This window comes from Mastomys coucha, unplaced genomic scaffold (assembly GCF_008632895.1).
Source record: "Mastomys coucha isolate ucsf_1 unplaced genomic scaffold, UCSF_Mcou_1 pScaffold22, whole genome shotgun sequence".
NCBI classification, from domain to species: Eukaryota; Metazoa; Chordata; class Mammalia; order Rodentia; family Muridae; genus Mastomys; species Mastomys coucha.
The window spans coordinates 229,406,714-229,424,652 of NW_022196905.1; the positions used below are offsets into that span (position 1 = coordinate 229,406,714).

A 17,939-nucleotide genomic window follows, 5' to 3' on the forward strand; every position below is an offset into this window, starting at 1 on the left:
CCAGCCCAGACAGACCGGAAGGAACCCGAGTCACTGGGCTGGTGGAGTTCCTGTGTGCCTGGTCCCACGGGTCCCAGATACTCCCAGTGTTGGGACAGATGTTGGTTCCTGCTTACCTCTTCAGATACAACTTTTAAAGTTAAGTCTTACAAATGTGCCAGGCAGTGGTGGCACACACCTTTAATCCCAGCACTTGGGAGGCAGAGGCAGGTGGATTTCTGAGTTCAAGGCCATCCTGGTCTACAGAGTGAGTTCCAGGACAGCCAGGGCTATACAGAGAAACCCTATCTTGACAAAAAACAAAAAAACAAAAAACAAAAAAGTCTTACAAATGTATTTTAATCAGTTAGTTGGATATTTTCTTCTATGTTTTCAATTTTTTCAATACCTTAAGAATTATAGTAGTAGCAAACCTTTTCTTTTTCTTTTTCTTTTTTTACTCAGGAAAGAGTACCATAAAGAAATAATATCCATAAACAATTACTTTTAAACAATTTACATATATTCTTCTAGTTAATCTTTATAAGCATGACCTTGTAAAATAGATTTTATTGACTTAACTTTGTAGTTGAGTGAAATGGGTCATAACAAAATTTATGTAGATCCCAGTAAAAAAGCAGAGCAAAACTATTATTAATCAGACCCAAGAGCACTGGTTACAATAGGAATCGTATCTGCAAAGTCTTGGCATGCCATGAGTTTGTTCTGTGTACCCATGGCAGTAATATTCTACTAGAGCTGCTGTGTAGCTCAGTGGACAGTGTAAAGACAGTATGAAATAATCTAAAAACAATCCAGAGACACAATTCTTCTCATCCTTTCTGTCTTCTAATACCTAAGAGTTTGTGTCTCCCTTGCACTTAGGGTTATTAGCTTCTTAACTGTGCTACTGTATCTATGTCCGGTCTCCTCAGCATCTGTTCCTCTCATCCCCTTTCTTTCATAAGCATAACCTTAAATTACTTACATGCTGACAGAAAGTCCCCAAAACCATATCACTCTAAATTCTTTCCTAAATTTCAGAGTCCTGTAAAATGCCTAGTTAACATCTCCAGTTATCTCAGTCTTAACATTAACAGGACAGCAATCATTAGCTTCCTAATCTTAGTGAACAGCAGCTGGACAATCCAGCTGTTCAAGTCAAAGCTCTGGAGCAGCAGTTCCCAACCTTCCCAACAGTTCCTCATGCTGTGACCCCAACCAGAAAATTGTTTCATTGTTACTTCATAATTGTCATTTTGCAACTGTTAAGAATTGTAAATACCTAATATGCAAGATGTCTGATATGTGACCCCTATAGGGGCTGCGACCCACAGGTTGCTCTTGAGTAGTTTGAGTCTTCTCTACATCCCGTTCCACACCTGTAACTTAAGAAACCTGCTGCTGCTACTGTCAAGATCTCCATCAGACTTGGCCACGTGTGACAGCACTGTTAATGGTTCTTATGACCCTGTCCTTGGCATCTAGAGACCATTTCCACTTGAGCACCCACCGATTCTTAGCCTGAGCCCCTCCTCTTACTAGCTTCTTGTTGGGAGTAAGATCTTACAGTCCAGATACTTGGCATCTACCCTACTCCCTCACCCTTCTTCACCCTTCTGACTGCAGCTACCCTATCCTTGATGTCATCTCCATGCTATCAGGCATCCCTGAGGCTCTTTGTGCTGGCTACTTTTTCAGGGGACAAATTCTTCCACATACATAGCTATCAGCATAGGTCTTTGCTTGTGTGTCACCTCCCAGGCACACTCTCCCTGTCGTCCTTTGGAAGACGACAGTGATGTCACCAGGCTCATTGCTTTCTTACTAGTGGTGGCCTATAGTAGGAGCATGAGCATCTAGGTTCCACTTGGATAATACTTGAGTTTGTTTTACTTTCCTTTATATCTCCAGCAACTAGAACAAGATCAGTACATAGATACTCAATAACTATTCTCTGAATAAATTATTTACATGGCAATTATGATACTCACTATTTGTTTGCCTTTGTAAATGTGAATTCATAGATGTAAATATTAAACAGTACTAAAATTTCCTTGGCCAGATTTTATAATGATCATGTTTAAAATTGACTCATTCTCTCCTCACTCCCTTTTACCCCGAAACAGTCTTACTATGAAGCGCTGCATGGTCTGGAACTCATTATGCAGACTAGTATAGCTTCTAACCCACAGAGATCTGCCTGCTTCTATCTTCTTGGTACTGGGGTTAAAGATGTCTGCCACCACATCTAGCCTCTATTCTTTTCTTAAGTCATTTTACTAGAATATACTTACTTGTGTTTAAATAATACACTTGTGTAGTTGTGTGTGTGAGAGAGAGAGATACACACACACAGAGAAGCAGAGAGAGAGAGAGAAAGAGAGAGGGAGAGAGGGAGAGAGAGGGAGAGAGGGAGAGAGGGAGAGAATGAATCTTGAGTTTCATCCTCAGGAACTCTATTCACCTTTGAGGCTAAGGTTTGTCTTTGTCCTGGAGCTCATTTAGGCTAGACTGCTTGGTGTTCTGTCCCCAGGCCTCCTCCTGACTCCACCTGCCTGATGAAACCACACTGAGCTTGCTTTTTATGTAGATGCTAGGAACTGAACTGAGGTTCTTTCTGAAGCTTACAGAAAAAGCCTCATAGGCATGACTTTTTTGGCAGTGTTATTGAACAGCTAAATAATATATTTCTAATAATGAATTTTTTAAGTATGTAAAAATATTATTGAAAAATGGCTTATAACACATTCTACTTTTATGCCATAATATAAAGTGAAATTAAGACATTCTCCCTGCATGTTGTGTTTGGTAACTTCTAGGGGCGCATCATCCGAGGAGCATACCGATTCCAAGCCATCATCACTACTTTTGAAATGATTCTTGGGGGCTGTGGAGAACTTAATACAATTGACTGGCGATGCGTGATTATTGATGAAGCACACAGGTTAAAAAATAAAAATTGTAAACTCCTGGAGGGTTTGAAACTCATGAATCTGGTAAGTACCTTAACGTATCATTTTGCTTAGTTTGCTAACTAGGTAGGAAAGGACATGGAGATTCAAAACTACTGCTAAAACATTGTTTTAAATTTTTATAGAGCTGGCATTTAAAGTCCTATCTTGCTAATTGAGATATTTTGCTTATTTGGCCTTAATTAGCATTTGTTGTAAAGCTATACCACTTTCTAAGATCAGATTTAATTATTTATAAAATTAAAAGAAGAGGACCTGAGAGATGGTGTAACGGGTAAGAGCATCTGTTGCTCTTGCAGAGGAGCCTGTTCCATTAACAGCATCCACGTGGGTTCACAGCCATCATCAACTCTAGTTCTGGGGCATCCTACCTCCTATTGTAGCCTCTGTAGCACGCATTTGTCACACATACATTCAGGCAAATACCCATACAAATAAAATCAAAATCAATAGAGGAAACCTGTAGAAATGAACCATTGCAAAGAAAATAAGGCTACAAAATTTCAAACCTTAAATTCCTTTATAAAAAGCCATTTCTCATGCTACATCAAGGAAACGTCTTTTTGCAACAGATGGAGACCATTACAGAAAACCATAACCTATCAAAATGCAGAGTTGTGGAGCCCCAACAGACATACGTCTACAATAGAACTCCTGAATCTAAGACTCAGAGATCAGTATGGAAGAGGGTTGGAAAAATTGTAAGAGCCAAAGGAACAGGGCATTTGCTGTAAGATTGTATCTCCTAGGAATATCAGAAGCTACACCTGAACAGCTACCAACATGACTGCCTACACGTGAGCTCAACAAGAACAACAATAGGCACGTTAAAGCAGATGGGGAAGGACCCCAGACCTTAACCATACACGAATAATTACAGGCAACTGAAGAGTGGTGAGGGTGGGAGAAATGGTCTTCCGCAGGGAAGAGTAGAGCAATTGGTTCTCCTGTTCCAAGTGGTCAACCCAGAAAACATGCATACAAGCAGCATTATATAGAACGAGCAAGTTGTATAATGAAAAAAATTGGCCATGGATTTGAAGAAGAGCACAGAGGGGCATGGGAGGGTTTGGAGAGAAAAAGGAATGGGAAAACAGTGTAGTTATTACTTTATCTCAAAAAATATAGGGAATAATGTAAAAGGAAGCCATTTCACCAAACTTCTCATATCATCTGTGATAGAAAACTGAGCCCATCTTTCTCCATGACATAGAATCAGAGGACAACCCAGACGAGTCAGCTCTCTCCTTCCATCATGTGGATTCTAGGGATCGAACTCAGGCTGTCCAGCTAGGCTTCAAACACCTTTGCTCCCTGAGCCATCTCACCAACCTAAAAACCCAACTCTATATGCTCATGGTGTTTGCTCTAAATAATAGTAGAGGTTCTTAAGCTCATATTACTATTTGCATGTTCGCTTCTTTAAAATGCCAATGTTTGTAACCTTTTAAAAATTATTGTCACATAACTAGTGCATCAATACTAGAGCAAATTAGCATAATGACACCCAATAAAAATTAGAGTCTCTTTCTCCTTATGTACTTGGACCCCAGTTCAACTCCTTACTCCAATATTTACATTTATTTGTCTGTCTTTTGAGACCAATTCTTATCAGATATATAGCTATTATTTAGATATTGATATACAGAAATATGAAAATATATTTTGGAGATTGTTATCAAATCACATTTTAGTATGTTATTAAAATTCTTATTTTCTCTTAAGTTTTGATGGAGTTCTATAATCAGAAATATATTTAGACCTTTACCTATTTGGATTATAAAACCTCAGGGACTCAACAGTTTGCTTTTCTGTGAAAAACTGAATCTCAATATCTAGATTTCAAAAATGAACTTCTTTTGGTTCACAAGTTTCCACACTGATTTGTTCTTTGAAACACTTAAAATATGATTCTTCAAATGTTTAGAACTTTTACAACCACAAATAGGTAAATAATAATAATAATAATAATAATAATAATAATAATAACATAAACAGTGGTAAGCTGCAAAATTGATAAAATTTTTTTGATTTACTGAATAATACATTGCTTAATATCATGGGAATATTGTTCCATTTGGATCAACTTGTGGATAGTAGGGTCAGAAACTCCTTGCTTGTGTTGCAGTCACCGTGCTGGAACTTATGCCAGCTTCCATTTCGTTTCAATTCCAAGGCGTTCACTCAGCTGTTCTTGTCTCCTGTAGGAACACAAGGTGCTCCTGACTGGCACTCCTCTCCAAAATACTGTCGAGGAGCTGTTCAGCCTTCTTCACTTTCTTGAGCCCTTAAGGTTTCCATCAGAATCAACATTCATGCAAGAGTTTGGAGACCTGAAAACAGAGGAACAGGTGCTCTATTGGTTTTTGTAAATAAGTACAAATCTTATTGTAATTTCTATGATAATTAGATGCATGTGTGATATATCTCTCATGCTTACTCAGGTACAGAAACTTCAGGCTATCCTTAAACCAATGATGCTGAGACGATTAAAAGAAGATGTGGAGAAGAAATTGGCACCCAAGGAAGAGACTATTATTGAAGTAGAGCTTACCAACATTCAAAAGAAATACTATAGGGCTATTTTAGAGAAGAACTTCTCGTTTTTATCCAAAGGAGCTGGACAAACTAATGTCCCTAACTTGGTCAATACCATGATGGAGCTCAGGAAATGCTGCAATCATCCATATCTTATCAAAGGTAGCTAAAAGGAACCACACCAGACATCTCCCTTTCCAACAGTAATCAACAAAAAGCCACGCTCCCCTGTTGGCAGCTCCAGGTGTTAGCACTTTCCTAGGCCGTTCTGAGGGCTTACAAGCGTCTCCCCGTGTCAGAGGCAGTGTGACTCTGTCCACTTTGAGCACACCAAGTCACAAGGTTAAGAGTTCACTCTGTCTTGGAAAATCCTCCCATCAGTGACCATGAAGACAAACGTATCTTTAAGTGTCTGCATTTACGATGTTTTCCTGGTTTCTTTCCAGTCTACATATTCTAGTTAGTGTTTCAGATTTTGTCCTAATGGTGCTTTGCACAGTCTCATTGGTTCTCTACCAGGGTTCCCTGTGCATGTGTTTGAGTTTATTCACTTATCCTAGATAACTGACAGTGTTGTGGAATCCTTATACTGCTATGACTAGAAAGGCTGGGCAAAGAACGCAGAAAACTCCTTGATTCTTGTCTGGAGTCTCGGAAGCAAGTGTGACGAGGACCTAACAGGGCTTCCTTTGTGATATTTTCCTGTTTCCTTATGTTAGTGGCTAACATTCACATCCAGATCAATTATAATCATCCTTTGGTTATACCCAAAAATTAAGATTTTTTTTAAAAGAAGTGTTAACAATTTGTTTAAAAATACATGCATGTTTCAAGGTATATGTATTTATTATTTCTTTGCTTTAGAGCCACAATTCTTTTGTTTTATTTTGGTTTTGTCAGGGTTTCTTGTTTCTTTTGTTAGGTTTTAGTTAGGTTTTGGGATGATTTGGGTTCAGGCAGGAGGACATGGTAAGGTCTTCCTCGTAGTGCCTGGCTGGATCAGACTCCAAGCCATCCTCCTGCTTCAGCTTCCCATGAGCCTCCCTGCCTGGCAGACCTGTAGTTCTGTTATTCCTTCCTAGACACTCACTAGCAGACACAAATCTATATAAACACTTTAAAACACGCTGAAGACATTATCTATATCTTCGTGAAATTAACAGTGTTGTGTTAGGGGAAGGGTAGATACAAACTTAAATAATTCTAATAAAAGCAAAACAGTTAGTTGCACTGGAAATTTGTGCATTACAAGTCCAAAAGAGACCCAGTTCTGATTTTACCTAGAGCAGCTAGAAACTGTCGGACAGTTTTTATTGCTCTTTTCATGGCTTCCTGTTTGCACAGGTGCTGAGGAGAAAATACTTGGAGAATTTAGAGATACATACAATCCATCTGCCTCTGATTTTCATCTGCAAGCAATGATCCAATCTGCTGGTAAACTGGTCCTCATTGATAAGTTACTTCCCAAAATGAAAGCAGGCGGCCATAAAGTGCTTATCTTCTCTCAGATGGTTCGCTGCCTTGACATCCTGGAAGACTATCTTATCCACAAGAGGTACAGAAGCGTACTGTGTGGTTTACCTAGTTCATAAACTTTGGGGGAATGTTCTTATCTCTGTTTTATTTCATTGAAATAATTAGAACTTGCTTGTATTTTAGTTTTTTCTGGTTTGTTTAATATCGGTTTGTTATTCTGTTTCAGTTTTTGGTTCATGACAATATAAGCCTTGAATTTAACTTAATCAGTATTTTATATAAACAAATTTAGCATATATAGGATATTTGATGAGAATATCAGAGATTCAATTTCATATCAGTATATTATAAAAGGAAATCAGAAATTTCAGCTGTTGATTTTGCTCATTTGTTTTTGTTCTTTTTTATTTGTTTGTTTGTTTTTGAGACAAGGTTTCTGTGTAGCTTTCTGGCTGTCCTGGAATTCACCCTGTAGACCAGGCTCTGCCTGCCTCTGGAGTGCTAGGATTAATGGCATGTGAAACCACCAAGTGGCTTCCATATTGATTTTAATATGAGAGATTTTGATCACTTTACCTAAGTAAAAGTTCATATTAGTTGATATTATATGCTTGTGTAGTTCATTGTTATTGCTAGTTATTTTGTGTAGTGTGTGTATTATGTGACATGTGGGTGAGTGGGGGGGGAGTGGGGTACCTCACTGATTGTCTAGAATGCCTGGCTTGTTAGCCCCAACGATCTTCCACCCTATTCCTCCCATCCCTGATCATAGGCACATGGCACTATTTTCCCAGATATCACTTTTACACGGATCCTGGGGATTGAAACTCAAGTCTTTGAGTGTGCGTAGCAAGCACTTTACCAACTGAAAAAAACCTTCCAGGCTCCATTGTGACTTTGTTTTCTTTGTAGTACTATGGTTTGAATTTGAGGGCTTGCATTTCTGGGCGGTATTTCCACTTAAATTAACTCATAGTAAAATGTGTATTGCTCTCAAGTTTACCACATAAGATTATTAAATCACAATATTGCCTTTAAAAATTCTTTCATTTTCTTTTTAATATTTATCTATTATTCATGCATATCCATCTGTATATGAGTTTATGTGCACCACATTTGTGCAGGCACTCAAGAAGACCAGAGGGAGTCATATACCTGGCTCTGAAATTAGAGGCACTTGTGAGCCACCTGATGGGGGAGGGGTGCTGAGAATCAAACCTGGATCTTCGCAAAAAGCAGCCAGAGCTGTTAACTGGGGGCAATGGGTAGGGGGCATCTCTCCGTTCCCTTGATTGCCTTGTATAAAAAACTTATGAGGAGCTAAATCTGTGCAGTTTTCAAATGGTGAATTTTATGGAAAATCCTCAGGTTGGTTTGTTTGTTTGTTTTTGTACATTATGAGTAACACTAGAAGTTATACTCTGTTTTATACTGAAACACTAGAAAATATGTGAAAGAAAGGAAGTATAGGAAATAAATACCATTTAAGTCCCTGTGACAGCCTCTGAAATGATATGCATATGTCTTGCAATTAAAAGATTGAATGTTGGTTGGGTGGTGGTGGAGCATGCCTTTAACCGCAGAACTTGGCTAGCAGAGGCAGGCAGATCTCTGAGTTTGGCATGGCCAGCCTGGTTACAGAACATCAGAGCCACACAGAGAAACCCCTGTCTCAAAAAGTAAAAGCAAACAAAAACGTTGAGTGGTAAATGAGAAAGAATAAAAGACATTTTAAATTGTTGCTTTGTATAGGACTCTAGAGACTTATACAACATTCCAGCTAGTCTTCCGCTACACTGTTGTAGTAATTGAGAGGATTTCATGGGGACACTCACAGTTTCTGTGTAGTCCTGTCAAAGTGATCATTAAGTGACATCAGCAGTCTAGGTACTGTGAGTAGTTTTTCACTATGCAAGTTTTCTGTTTTGTTTGTTTTGCAGCAGTGTAAACCAAATCAGTGTTTCTGTTCTGTCACACAAATCAGTGTGCAAGTGTTCTATCCTTGAGCTACAGTCCCCAGGTTCAAAATGGGATTTTAGCAATATAAAATATGTGCATCTAGGAATGCAGACATTTGTAGCTTTATGTTAGCATGTGTCAAATGTAGCAAATATTTATGATGCTGTTGCTTTTTAATTTTATACCAGATAGATGTAGTGAGGTACAGGGAAGCTGACTTTGCCATTGATAGTCTTATAACTTCATTTTTCACTATACTCAACTTTTAAACTTACTGCTTTTCATTTAAATAGATATTTATATGAGCGGATTGATGGTAGAGTCAGAGGGAATCTTCGACAAGCAGCCATAGATCGGTTTAGCAAACCTGACTCGGATCGCTTCGTTTTCCTCCTGTGTACCCGAGCTGGAGGTCTAGGCATCAACCTGACTGCAGCCGATACATGCATCATTTTTGATTCTGATTGGAATCCTCAAAATGACCTCCAGGTAATAAATTTCTTGGTTAACAAGGAAGGTAATTTTTAAAAAAAAAAAAATCCATGTTACTTTTTTTTTTTGGTGATCCTCATATTTTTATAGAGACAGATTAATGTGTTTCTCTAAGAAACACCTGTGTATAATGAAATTATTTTGTCATTTAATGATAATATACTGATAGAATACACCTTTAGTGTTTCTTACTAACTTATGAAAATATGTAATAATTAAGTACAGTATTTGTCTTCTTTAAAATATGGGGGCAGGCCATGCATGACTGTGCATGTTTTTTAATCCCAGCCCTCCTGAGGTTGAAGCAGGGAGAGTTCTGAGTTTGAGGCCGGCTTGATTTATATAGCCAGTTCCAGGCCAGTCAAAGCCATAAAGTGAGACTTTGCCTCAAAATAAAACAAAAGAAACGAAGTCCCACAATAATATAATAAAATAATATATAGGGGGAGGAGTAAAGTATTGGTATGATCCCCTAGCTCAGTGAAAGAAGGATTCCCTCTAAGAGTGATGTCCTAGGCTTTGAGTTTCATCTCTGCCTCCCCAAAAAGACCATATAGATGTAAGAGACTTAAACTCTACCTCTAATCATAATTTACAATAAAATTAAAATTTCAGAATTTACGTTTGTCCTAATGTAATATAGACATCATATAGTACATGTAAAATTGAGCCATAATACACCTATGTACAAAATACTGTAGACACTGAAGGTGTGAAAGCTATGTCTTTCTATGGGCTTCATAGAAACAAGAATATTAAGAATGTTTGGGGGTCAGGAGATAGCTTAGTGGTTAAGGTCACTTGCTGTTCTTCCAATAGACCCGTGTTTAATTTTTATCAGCCATTATAATATTTTATAATTATCTGTAATAGTTCCATGGGAACTGATTCTCTCTTTTGGCTTCTGAGAATACTAGGCATGTGCATGGGACACATACACATATACACACAGGCAAAAACATACATATATAAGTGAGATAACCAATAGTGCGAGTGATGAAGGCTGCACGTCTTTCATCCCAGCACCATGAGGAAAGGCAGGCAGAACTCAGAGTTAAAGGTTAACCTGATCTACACAAGTCCCAAATAGCCAGGGCCACACAGAACACACCATCTCAGCAACAAGTGACCAGAAAGGCTAAGATTTGCTGAAAACACATATTTAGGAAGGGATATGAAATGAGAATAAATTATACATGAAATCTGTTTTATTCTTGATAGTCTTAATTATTCTATAATTTGTAGTAATACTTTAAATAGCTATGAAATACAATAAATTAAGGATATACTAAGCTTAATAAAAGTTAACTTTTTAAAGATTTATTTATATTATTTTATGTGTACGAATGTTTGCCTCTGTGTATGGAGGTGTACCATGTGGATCCCTGTGCTCTCAGAAGAAAGTGTGGGATCCTATGCAACTGGAGCTAGGGATGGTTGTAAGCCATCATGGGACTTTGGAAGGTCCTCTACAAGAGCAACAAGTGCTCATAACCACAGAGCCATCTCTCCAGCACCAAAATAACATTTTAAATGGTTTGTTTTTTGTATAATCTAGCTCAAAATATCAGGAATGTATCCAAGATTAATGCATAGTTTAAATCAATCTCTTCATATATAGAAGGACACAGTATTTTTCACTTTATAGGCTACATAGTATTTCTTCCTCATTTTAATTAGCATACATCATGCATAATGGGCTTCAGTATGGCAGTTTCATACTTGGAAATATAAAGTGTATTTTGTGTTTTGGTTGTATTCATCCCCCAGGATTCTCTGTTGTCTTCCTCCCTCACTAGTAACCTTCATCCTCCAACCAGACCCCTCTATCTTCACATGTTTCTGTTTTGTTTTTGGTGATCTAATAAATTTAATTGGTGAGGAGTATCTACAGGATCATAAGCAACTTATCAGTAGCTATACCAGAGAAGGAAATGCTTGCTTCTCCCCCAGCATCCTTAACTTGCTTCTAATCCTCAGGGAAGAGTGGGGCCTCAGTGAGTTGCTTCAAGCAGCTTGCTTTGCCTATAGATCGTTGGGGAGGGCTGTAGCTGCATAAGTTCCTACTGCTTCCTTGAGTAAACGTTAATGGGCTCTGTCATATGCAAGTCTTCTGCAGTAACGGCACCTACTCTGCGTTCATGAGTGCACCAGCCGTGTCAAGCACAGAAGACAGTCGTCTGCAACACTGTACTCTGTCCAGAGTTTTTAGCTATGAGCACAGCATCAATATCTACAGTTATCCACTTTATCTCTACATTGCACTGTACATGCTAGGTGCAGGCCTGTGCCACTGAGCTATACTCCTAGCCATCTATTCCCTTGAGATGGGGGCCTCACTGTGTTGGCATCAAAATTGAGCTTCTGCCTCTTGAGTAGTTAAGGCCTCAGGTCTGTCTCCACATGCCCAGCATTTATAACCAACTAGCTGTGTCCTTGAGATGAGCAGAATGGGGCTAATGTTGAGGAGATAGACTATATATTCTGTAGACTCCTTGAAATTTATTCCAAATGTCAAGGTTCGTAGGAACTCAGTATATACCACGAAGCTCCACAGTCTCCTGTCTCCACTTTCCACACTGTAATGACATTAGTTTTTCATTATAATTATAATGAGGCTGCGGTCCCCTCAGTCCCCAGTTCAGGGTTTTTAAATTCCAGGTTGGATATTCTTTGTCCACATTTTTGGGAATCAGGAATTTTCTACATTTTAAATACTTTATATTTTGTAAGATTTTCAAAATTTTGGGGTCTAAGTATAAATATTGAAATTTATCTTTATTTCAAGTATACCCTATAACACAACCCAAGGGTAGTTTTACATAGCTTATAAGTGTGAGTTTTGATACAGGGCAAGTATAGACATTTCCACTTAGCATTTCATATTTATGCTCAGAAATTCTCAAGTTTTTTAAATTTTGTTGTTATGCTTTTATTTATTATCATTATTTTTAGATATTTTATTCTACTTTGAGTCATTCTATATCCATGTTTGGTCTGGAACTCACTATGTAAATTAGGCTAGCTCACAAAGGTCTTCCTGCTTCCACTTCCCAAGTGTTGGAATCTAAGGTGTATGCCATCATATCCCTCATGCTTTCTTGTTTATTCTTGACTTGTTTTGTTGTTTGTTTGTTTGTTTGTTTTGGGAGTGTCAGAGGTGGGGTAGGGGTGAGCGTCCTAGTGTTGTGGCCAAGCTGATCCAAAACTCGATATGTAGCCTAGACAGACCTCAGACTGAAAGTCCTCCTGCTTCAGCCTCCTAAATGCAGAGATAACAGAGAGGAATTACTATACTCAGCTAAGATTTGGGGTTTCTTAGGGTCACCAAACCATATCCCCATTAAAATACAGAAATCCACGCTGGCAAGATGGTTCAGTGGATAAAGACATTTACTGCCAAGCTTTGTAGCCTGAGTTTAACTCAGGACCCACATAGTAGGAAAGAACTATCTCTCGAAGTTGCCCTCTGACCTCTATATGTGATCCGTGGCATACCCTTGCCCACATGCACACATACACAGAAAAATAAATGCATTGATTAGCTTAATCTAAAACATCATGACCCTTAAGGAATCTATAAGGACAGTCTTAAAATCGATTTTAATGCCAATTGTTGGATTATTCCTCCTCATCGTATCAAAAGATTCTCCTATACTTTCTTGCTCTCTGTATATAGTTTACTCTCAGTATATTTTTTTGGAAGATAATCTATAACTTTTTATTCTCTATAGGCCCAAGCTCGTTGCCACAGAATTGGTCAGAACAAAGCAGTTAAAGTCTACAGATTAGTAACTCGTAACTCCTATGAGAGAGAGATGTTTGACCGAGCCAGCTTGAAACTGGGCCTAGATAAAGCCGTGTTACAGAGCATGAGCGGAAGAGACAGTAATGTCAGTGGTGTACGTATACTTTTTGGTTTTAATGTGGGGCTCTGTGTTACTTTTACTTAATTTTCTCTCAGAACTGTCTCACTCATGTTTTGTGTACAAGGAACGTCTAACATTATTCTGTGCACAAGCACAGAATTTTCAGAATGGTGAGACACTTAGTACTTTTGAGTGGTGTTTGTTCTATATATGTAGCTTCAGAACTGCCAGACCTTAAGAATCTTTCCAAAACAGAAATGTTTTATCATCGTCCGAGGACATCTGTATCATGACATAACAGTAGAATTTATAAAGCTCTTTGGTTATTAAAAATTACCAGTTCCTAACACTGGCTTTGTCCTTTTATTAATTATGGGTTATGAATTTGTTTGTCATTGTTGTGTGGTTTTTGCCTTAAGTATTTTGCTTAATATAGAATCATAGAACTATAATGGAGATTACTTGGCTGTGAGGCATTGGTTTACTTGAAACCATTTTAGTTAAGTGGTAATCATATCCCAAACAACAAAAAAAATTCAATGCCTTCAAAATACTATTTTAGTGAATTTTTTCTCACATGTGGCCCAAGCCCAAAATAAGACATTGCATATTTTTAGTATTGTATTGGGGTAATTCCATACTTCATTTTGTGACCTTTAAAATACTATCACTTCTAAAATTACTTTTCTATTTAGATTCAGCAGCTTTCCAAAAAAGAAATAGAAGACCTGCTCCGAAGAGGTGCATATGGGGCCATTATGGAGGAGGAAGATGAAGGCTCTAAGTTCTGTGAAGAAGATATCGACCAGATTTTACTCCGCCGTACAAAAACTATTACAATTGAATCAGAAGGACGTGGGTCAACATTTGCTAAGGTAACAACACACAGTCAGGGTCTGTCACAGGGTCCCTAGCACAACAGTTCTCAACCTGTGGGTCACAACCCCCACAGAGGTCATCTATATCCTGCATATCAGATATTTACACTATAATTCATAACAGCAAGTTAGAGCTATGAAGCAGCAATGAAATGATTTTATGGTTGGAGTCACCACGGCATGAGGAACTGTATTAAAGGGTCACAGCATTAGGAAGGTTGAGAACCAGGGCTTTAGAGTAACAAAGCTTAATGAATGAGTCTCTCTATCTAGAAAACCAAATGTGGCAGTGGTGTTCACATCTTAGTTTATATCTTTTGTTTTCATCTTAGAACATACTAAATTTCAAAAAACCAAAAAATAAAAAAATAAAAAAAAAAAAGAACATAGTAACTTAACTGTAATAACCACATGCGGGATTTTGTTTTGAGAGAGGCTGTCTTGTACCCAGGCTGGTTTCAGCAAGCTTAGGCAAGCAGCCTACTCATTGACTGTCACATATATACATACCCTTAGATACATAGTCATACACATACATAAACATACACAAAAAGTTAAACATTTTGTGTATTTGTAATTATGTAAAAAAGTTAATCATTATATTAACCTCAGCATATAAGACAGTCTGACACAATTGCTTGGTTGTTAAAGTGTCTGCTATACAAGTGTGAGGACCTGAGTTTGGGTCTCCATCTACTAGGTTAAAAAAAGCAACAACAAAGCAGGGTAAAGTGGCACACACTTGTGGCTGGTCAGTGACCAGTGAGTAAAAGGGGCTCACACATGCACACAACGCACTCATGCATACACATGCACATACACACTACATACATGTAACAAGAAACAAATATGTAATTTAAATTTTTAATTATTTATTTGCTAACGGGGAGCACAAGTACTGTATTGCTAGCCCATAAATTAAATTCCACCATAATTTCTTTTCTTTTTCTTTCTTGCTGTTCCTTTCTGTTTGTTTCTTTGAGACAGGGTCCTTCTACCCAACCCTGGCTGTCCTGGAACTCACTAAGTAGATTAGGCTGACCTAAAATGGAGAAATCTGCCTGCCTCTGCCTTCCAGGTGCTGGGATTAAAGGCAGGAGACATCACGCCAGGCTAATTCTACTGTAATTTCTTAATGCTCCTGTAGTATTGTAGAAATTATGCCTCTGTCTCATGCAGTTTCCTGCTAAAAAGAAGATAATATCCTTGTTTATTGAAAGGTTTCAATATACAGTAGTAACTTGCTTATTTTTGCTCCTAAGCTCTAGCCTGTGTTGGCATTGAAAACCTTTTGCCTTGACAAATCCTGTTATATTTCAGGCTGTACTGGAGCATGGCTTAAGTACTTGTACATATGCCAAATTCAAACTGTGTAAACAGTAAATGGAAAGAGATAATGGTTTATTTTCAAATGTTTTACCTTTTTACTGTCTAAGTATTTTTAAAGCTTCCTTATATATTTCAGGCAAGTTTTGTAGCCTCTGGAAATCGGACAGACATTTCCTTAGATGATCCCAACTTCTGGCAAAAATGGGCTAAGAAAGCAGAACTAGATATAGACACCATCAGTGGCAGAGTAAGTATTTATGAGGGTACCATCAGGCTGGTCACTATGTGTAGCAGATATATATATGAGCTTGTATTTCTGTCAGTTAGAAAAGTCAGCCAGATGTTAAAAGATGATGAGAAAAGTACGTCTTAAAATTATTCTAACACAAATCATTTAAAAAGAATGAAAAAGAAACATGGGAAAAAGAAAATTGACAATTCTTTCTTATCAAAATCCAACTAATACATGTAGAAGACACGAGAGAAATGTAAAGTCACCCCTAATGCACAATGATCATAATTATAACAGTTAAATCCTTCAAGGAATTTTAAAATTAATGGGTTGTTTAGGAAAAAATGGGACTGGAGAGATGGCTCAGTGTTTGAGAACACTGGCTGCTCTCCCAAAGGTTCTGAGTTCAATTTCCAGCAACCACATGCTGGTTCACAACCATCTACAATGGGATTAGACTCCTTCTCTTGGCATGCAGGTGTATATTACAGACATAGCACTCATATACAATACACACACACACACACACACGTTTCTGTGTTCTCAATATGTGCCTTCTAAAATACATTAATTAGACAAACAAAATTCTTAGCTTTATACCAGATACACTTAAGATTACTTGTCTATAAATACAGAAAACTGTGTATAAAATAGAATACACCAGGACCTGTATTCTCCAATCCTGGCTTCCCCTGCTACTGTGTATTATTTTCTGCTCTGGGGCTTTCCTCAGCATCTGATGTCATTTAGGGCTCCTTGTTTACTCGTAATGATATCTTCTACCTTGCAAATTACACTTCTTTAAAAGTTTTATGTACCTTAACTCCCAGCCAGCTTTTGTACTCTTCCTGCCTTGTAAAACATAGCGAGTAGAATTTATTTTCAGCACATTTATCTGACTGTCAAACTTTGGATTCCTCTTAAGCGGAAACTCTATCCTAATGATCTTTGTATCAATATACCCACTGCAGAGGAGCAGGCTCTTAAGATACAGCGAATGAGCAAAACTGAACTGGCTAGTGGCATCCAGACACTGCCTTGTCTTTACGTATTAGCATAATCACTTTGTACAGAGCTAACTAAATAGACCTGCAAAAGATTTAAAACATTTGACCAGAAATTCAATTCCTGAGCATTTCATTTTTCTTTTGTCTTTAAGATAAACTTATGTCAAAAAGATCCCTTTAGCTTTATGTATTTTGAAGTTGAAAGTAACCCAAATTAAGTTATTAATCAGTTTTAGGTAAACAAATTGTAAAGTTGAAATTGAGCCTAACATATATTATGGTTATTGTAAAAACACAGCAATGTTTATATTAATGACAGAAAATACCAATTTGTTTTTAGTCTATGAATTTAATGGCATGAATTATACATGTATCATAACACTTTTAAAACAGAATGTTTTTTTTGGACTGAAGAGATGGCTCAGTAGTTAAGAGCACTGACTGCTCTTCCAGAGTCCTGAGTTCAATTCCCAGCAACCACATGGTGGCTCACAACCACCCGTAATGAGATCTGACGCCCTCTTCTGGTATGTCTAAAGAGAGAGAGAGAGACAGTGTACACACATAGATAAAATAAGTAAATAAATTGTTTTTAAAAAGAGAAAGAGAGTGTGCTTTAAGTTGACTTGCTAGGGTAGCGGTCTGATAGTTACTCAGTTTTCTTTCTACTACTATTTATTGTTTCTGTAATTTAAAAGTTGAAGATTAAAAGGTTTATTGTAAATAAAATGGTTGAAGTACCTTCCTTAATTGTAACATTAAATTTTACAGAACAGTTTAGTTATTGACACCCCAAGAATTCGGAAGCAAACCAGACCCTTTAGTGCCACAAAAGATGAATTGGCTGAATTATCTGAAGCTGAAAGTGAAGGAGAAGAAAAACCCAAACTCCGGAGACCCTGTGACCGGTCCGGTGGCTACGGAAGGACCGAATGCTTTAGAGTGGAGAAAAACCTACTGGTTTATGGGTAAAAACATTATGTTTAGTGTTTGCCATAAGGAATTATATATAAGCTTAAATACTTTCGTATACTATATTTAAATTTACTTATATAATACTATTTATAAACTTATATATTTCCAATTTTACCAGAATCAACAAAATCTATTTTAAAGTATCCCAAATTCCTGTGTTTAGCATGTATTATCTTTCTGTAATTACAATGATCTGAGTAAACTGCTCACATCAAGCTCCTCATTCTTAC

General features: G+C 37.6%; 1 protein-coding gene across 11 annotated transcripts in view; it reads left to right on the forward strand.

Annotated features, from left to right (window-relative positions):
* Chd9 (chromodomain helicase DNA binding protein 9) overlaps window positions 1-17,939 on the forward strand; it is a 227,019-nt gene that overhangs the window by 170,797 nt on the left and 38,283 nt on the right. For all 11 annotated transcript variants that reach the window (XM_031340823.1, XM_031340818.1, XM_031340824.1 and 8 more), the window contains 9 exons: window positions 2,802-2,978; window positions 5,162-5,305; window positions 5,399-5,654; window positions 6,837-7,047; window positions 9,221-9,416; window positions 13,154-13,321; window positions 13,984-14,163; window positions 15,632-15,742; window positions 17,506-17,702. In XM_031340823.1, the coding sequence (XP_031196683.1) occupies window positions 2,802-2,978; window positions 5,162-5,305; window positions 5,399-5,654; window positions 6,837-7,047; window positions 9,221-9,416; window positions 13,154-13,321; window positions 13,984-14,163; window positions 15,632-15,742; window positions 17,506-17,702 (1,640 nt within the window). The remainder of the gene's footprint in view (window positions 1-2,801; window positions 2,979-5,161; window positions 5,306-5,398; window positions 5,655-6,836; window positions 7,048-9,220; window positions 9,417-13,153; window positions 13,322-13,983; window positions 14,164-15,631; window positions 15,743-17,505; window positions 17,703-17,939) is intronic.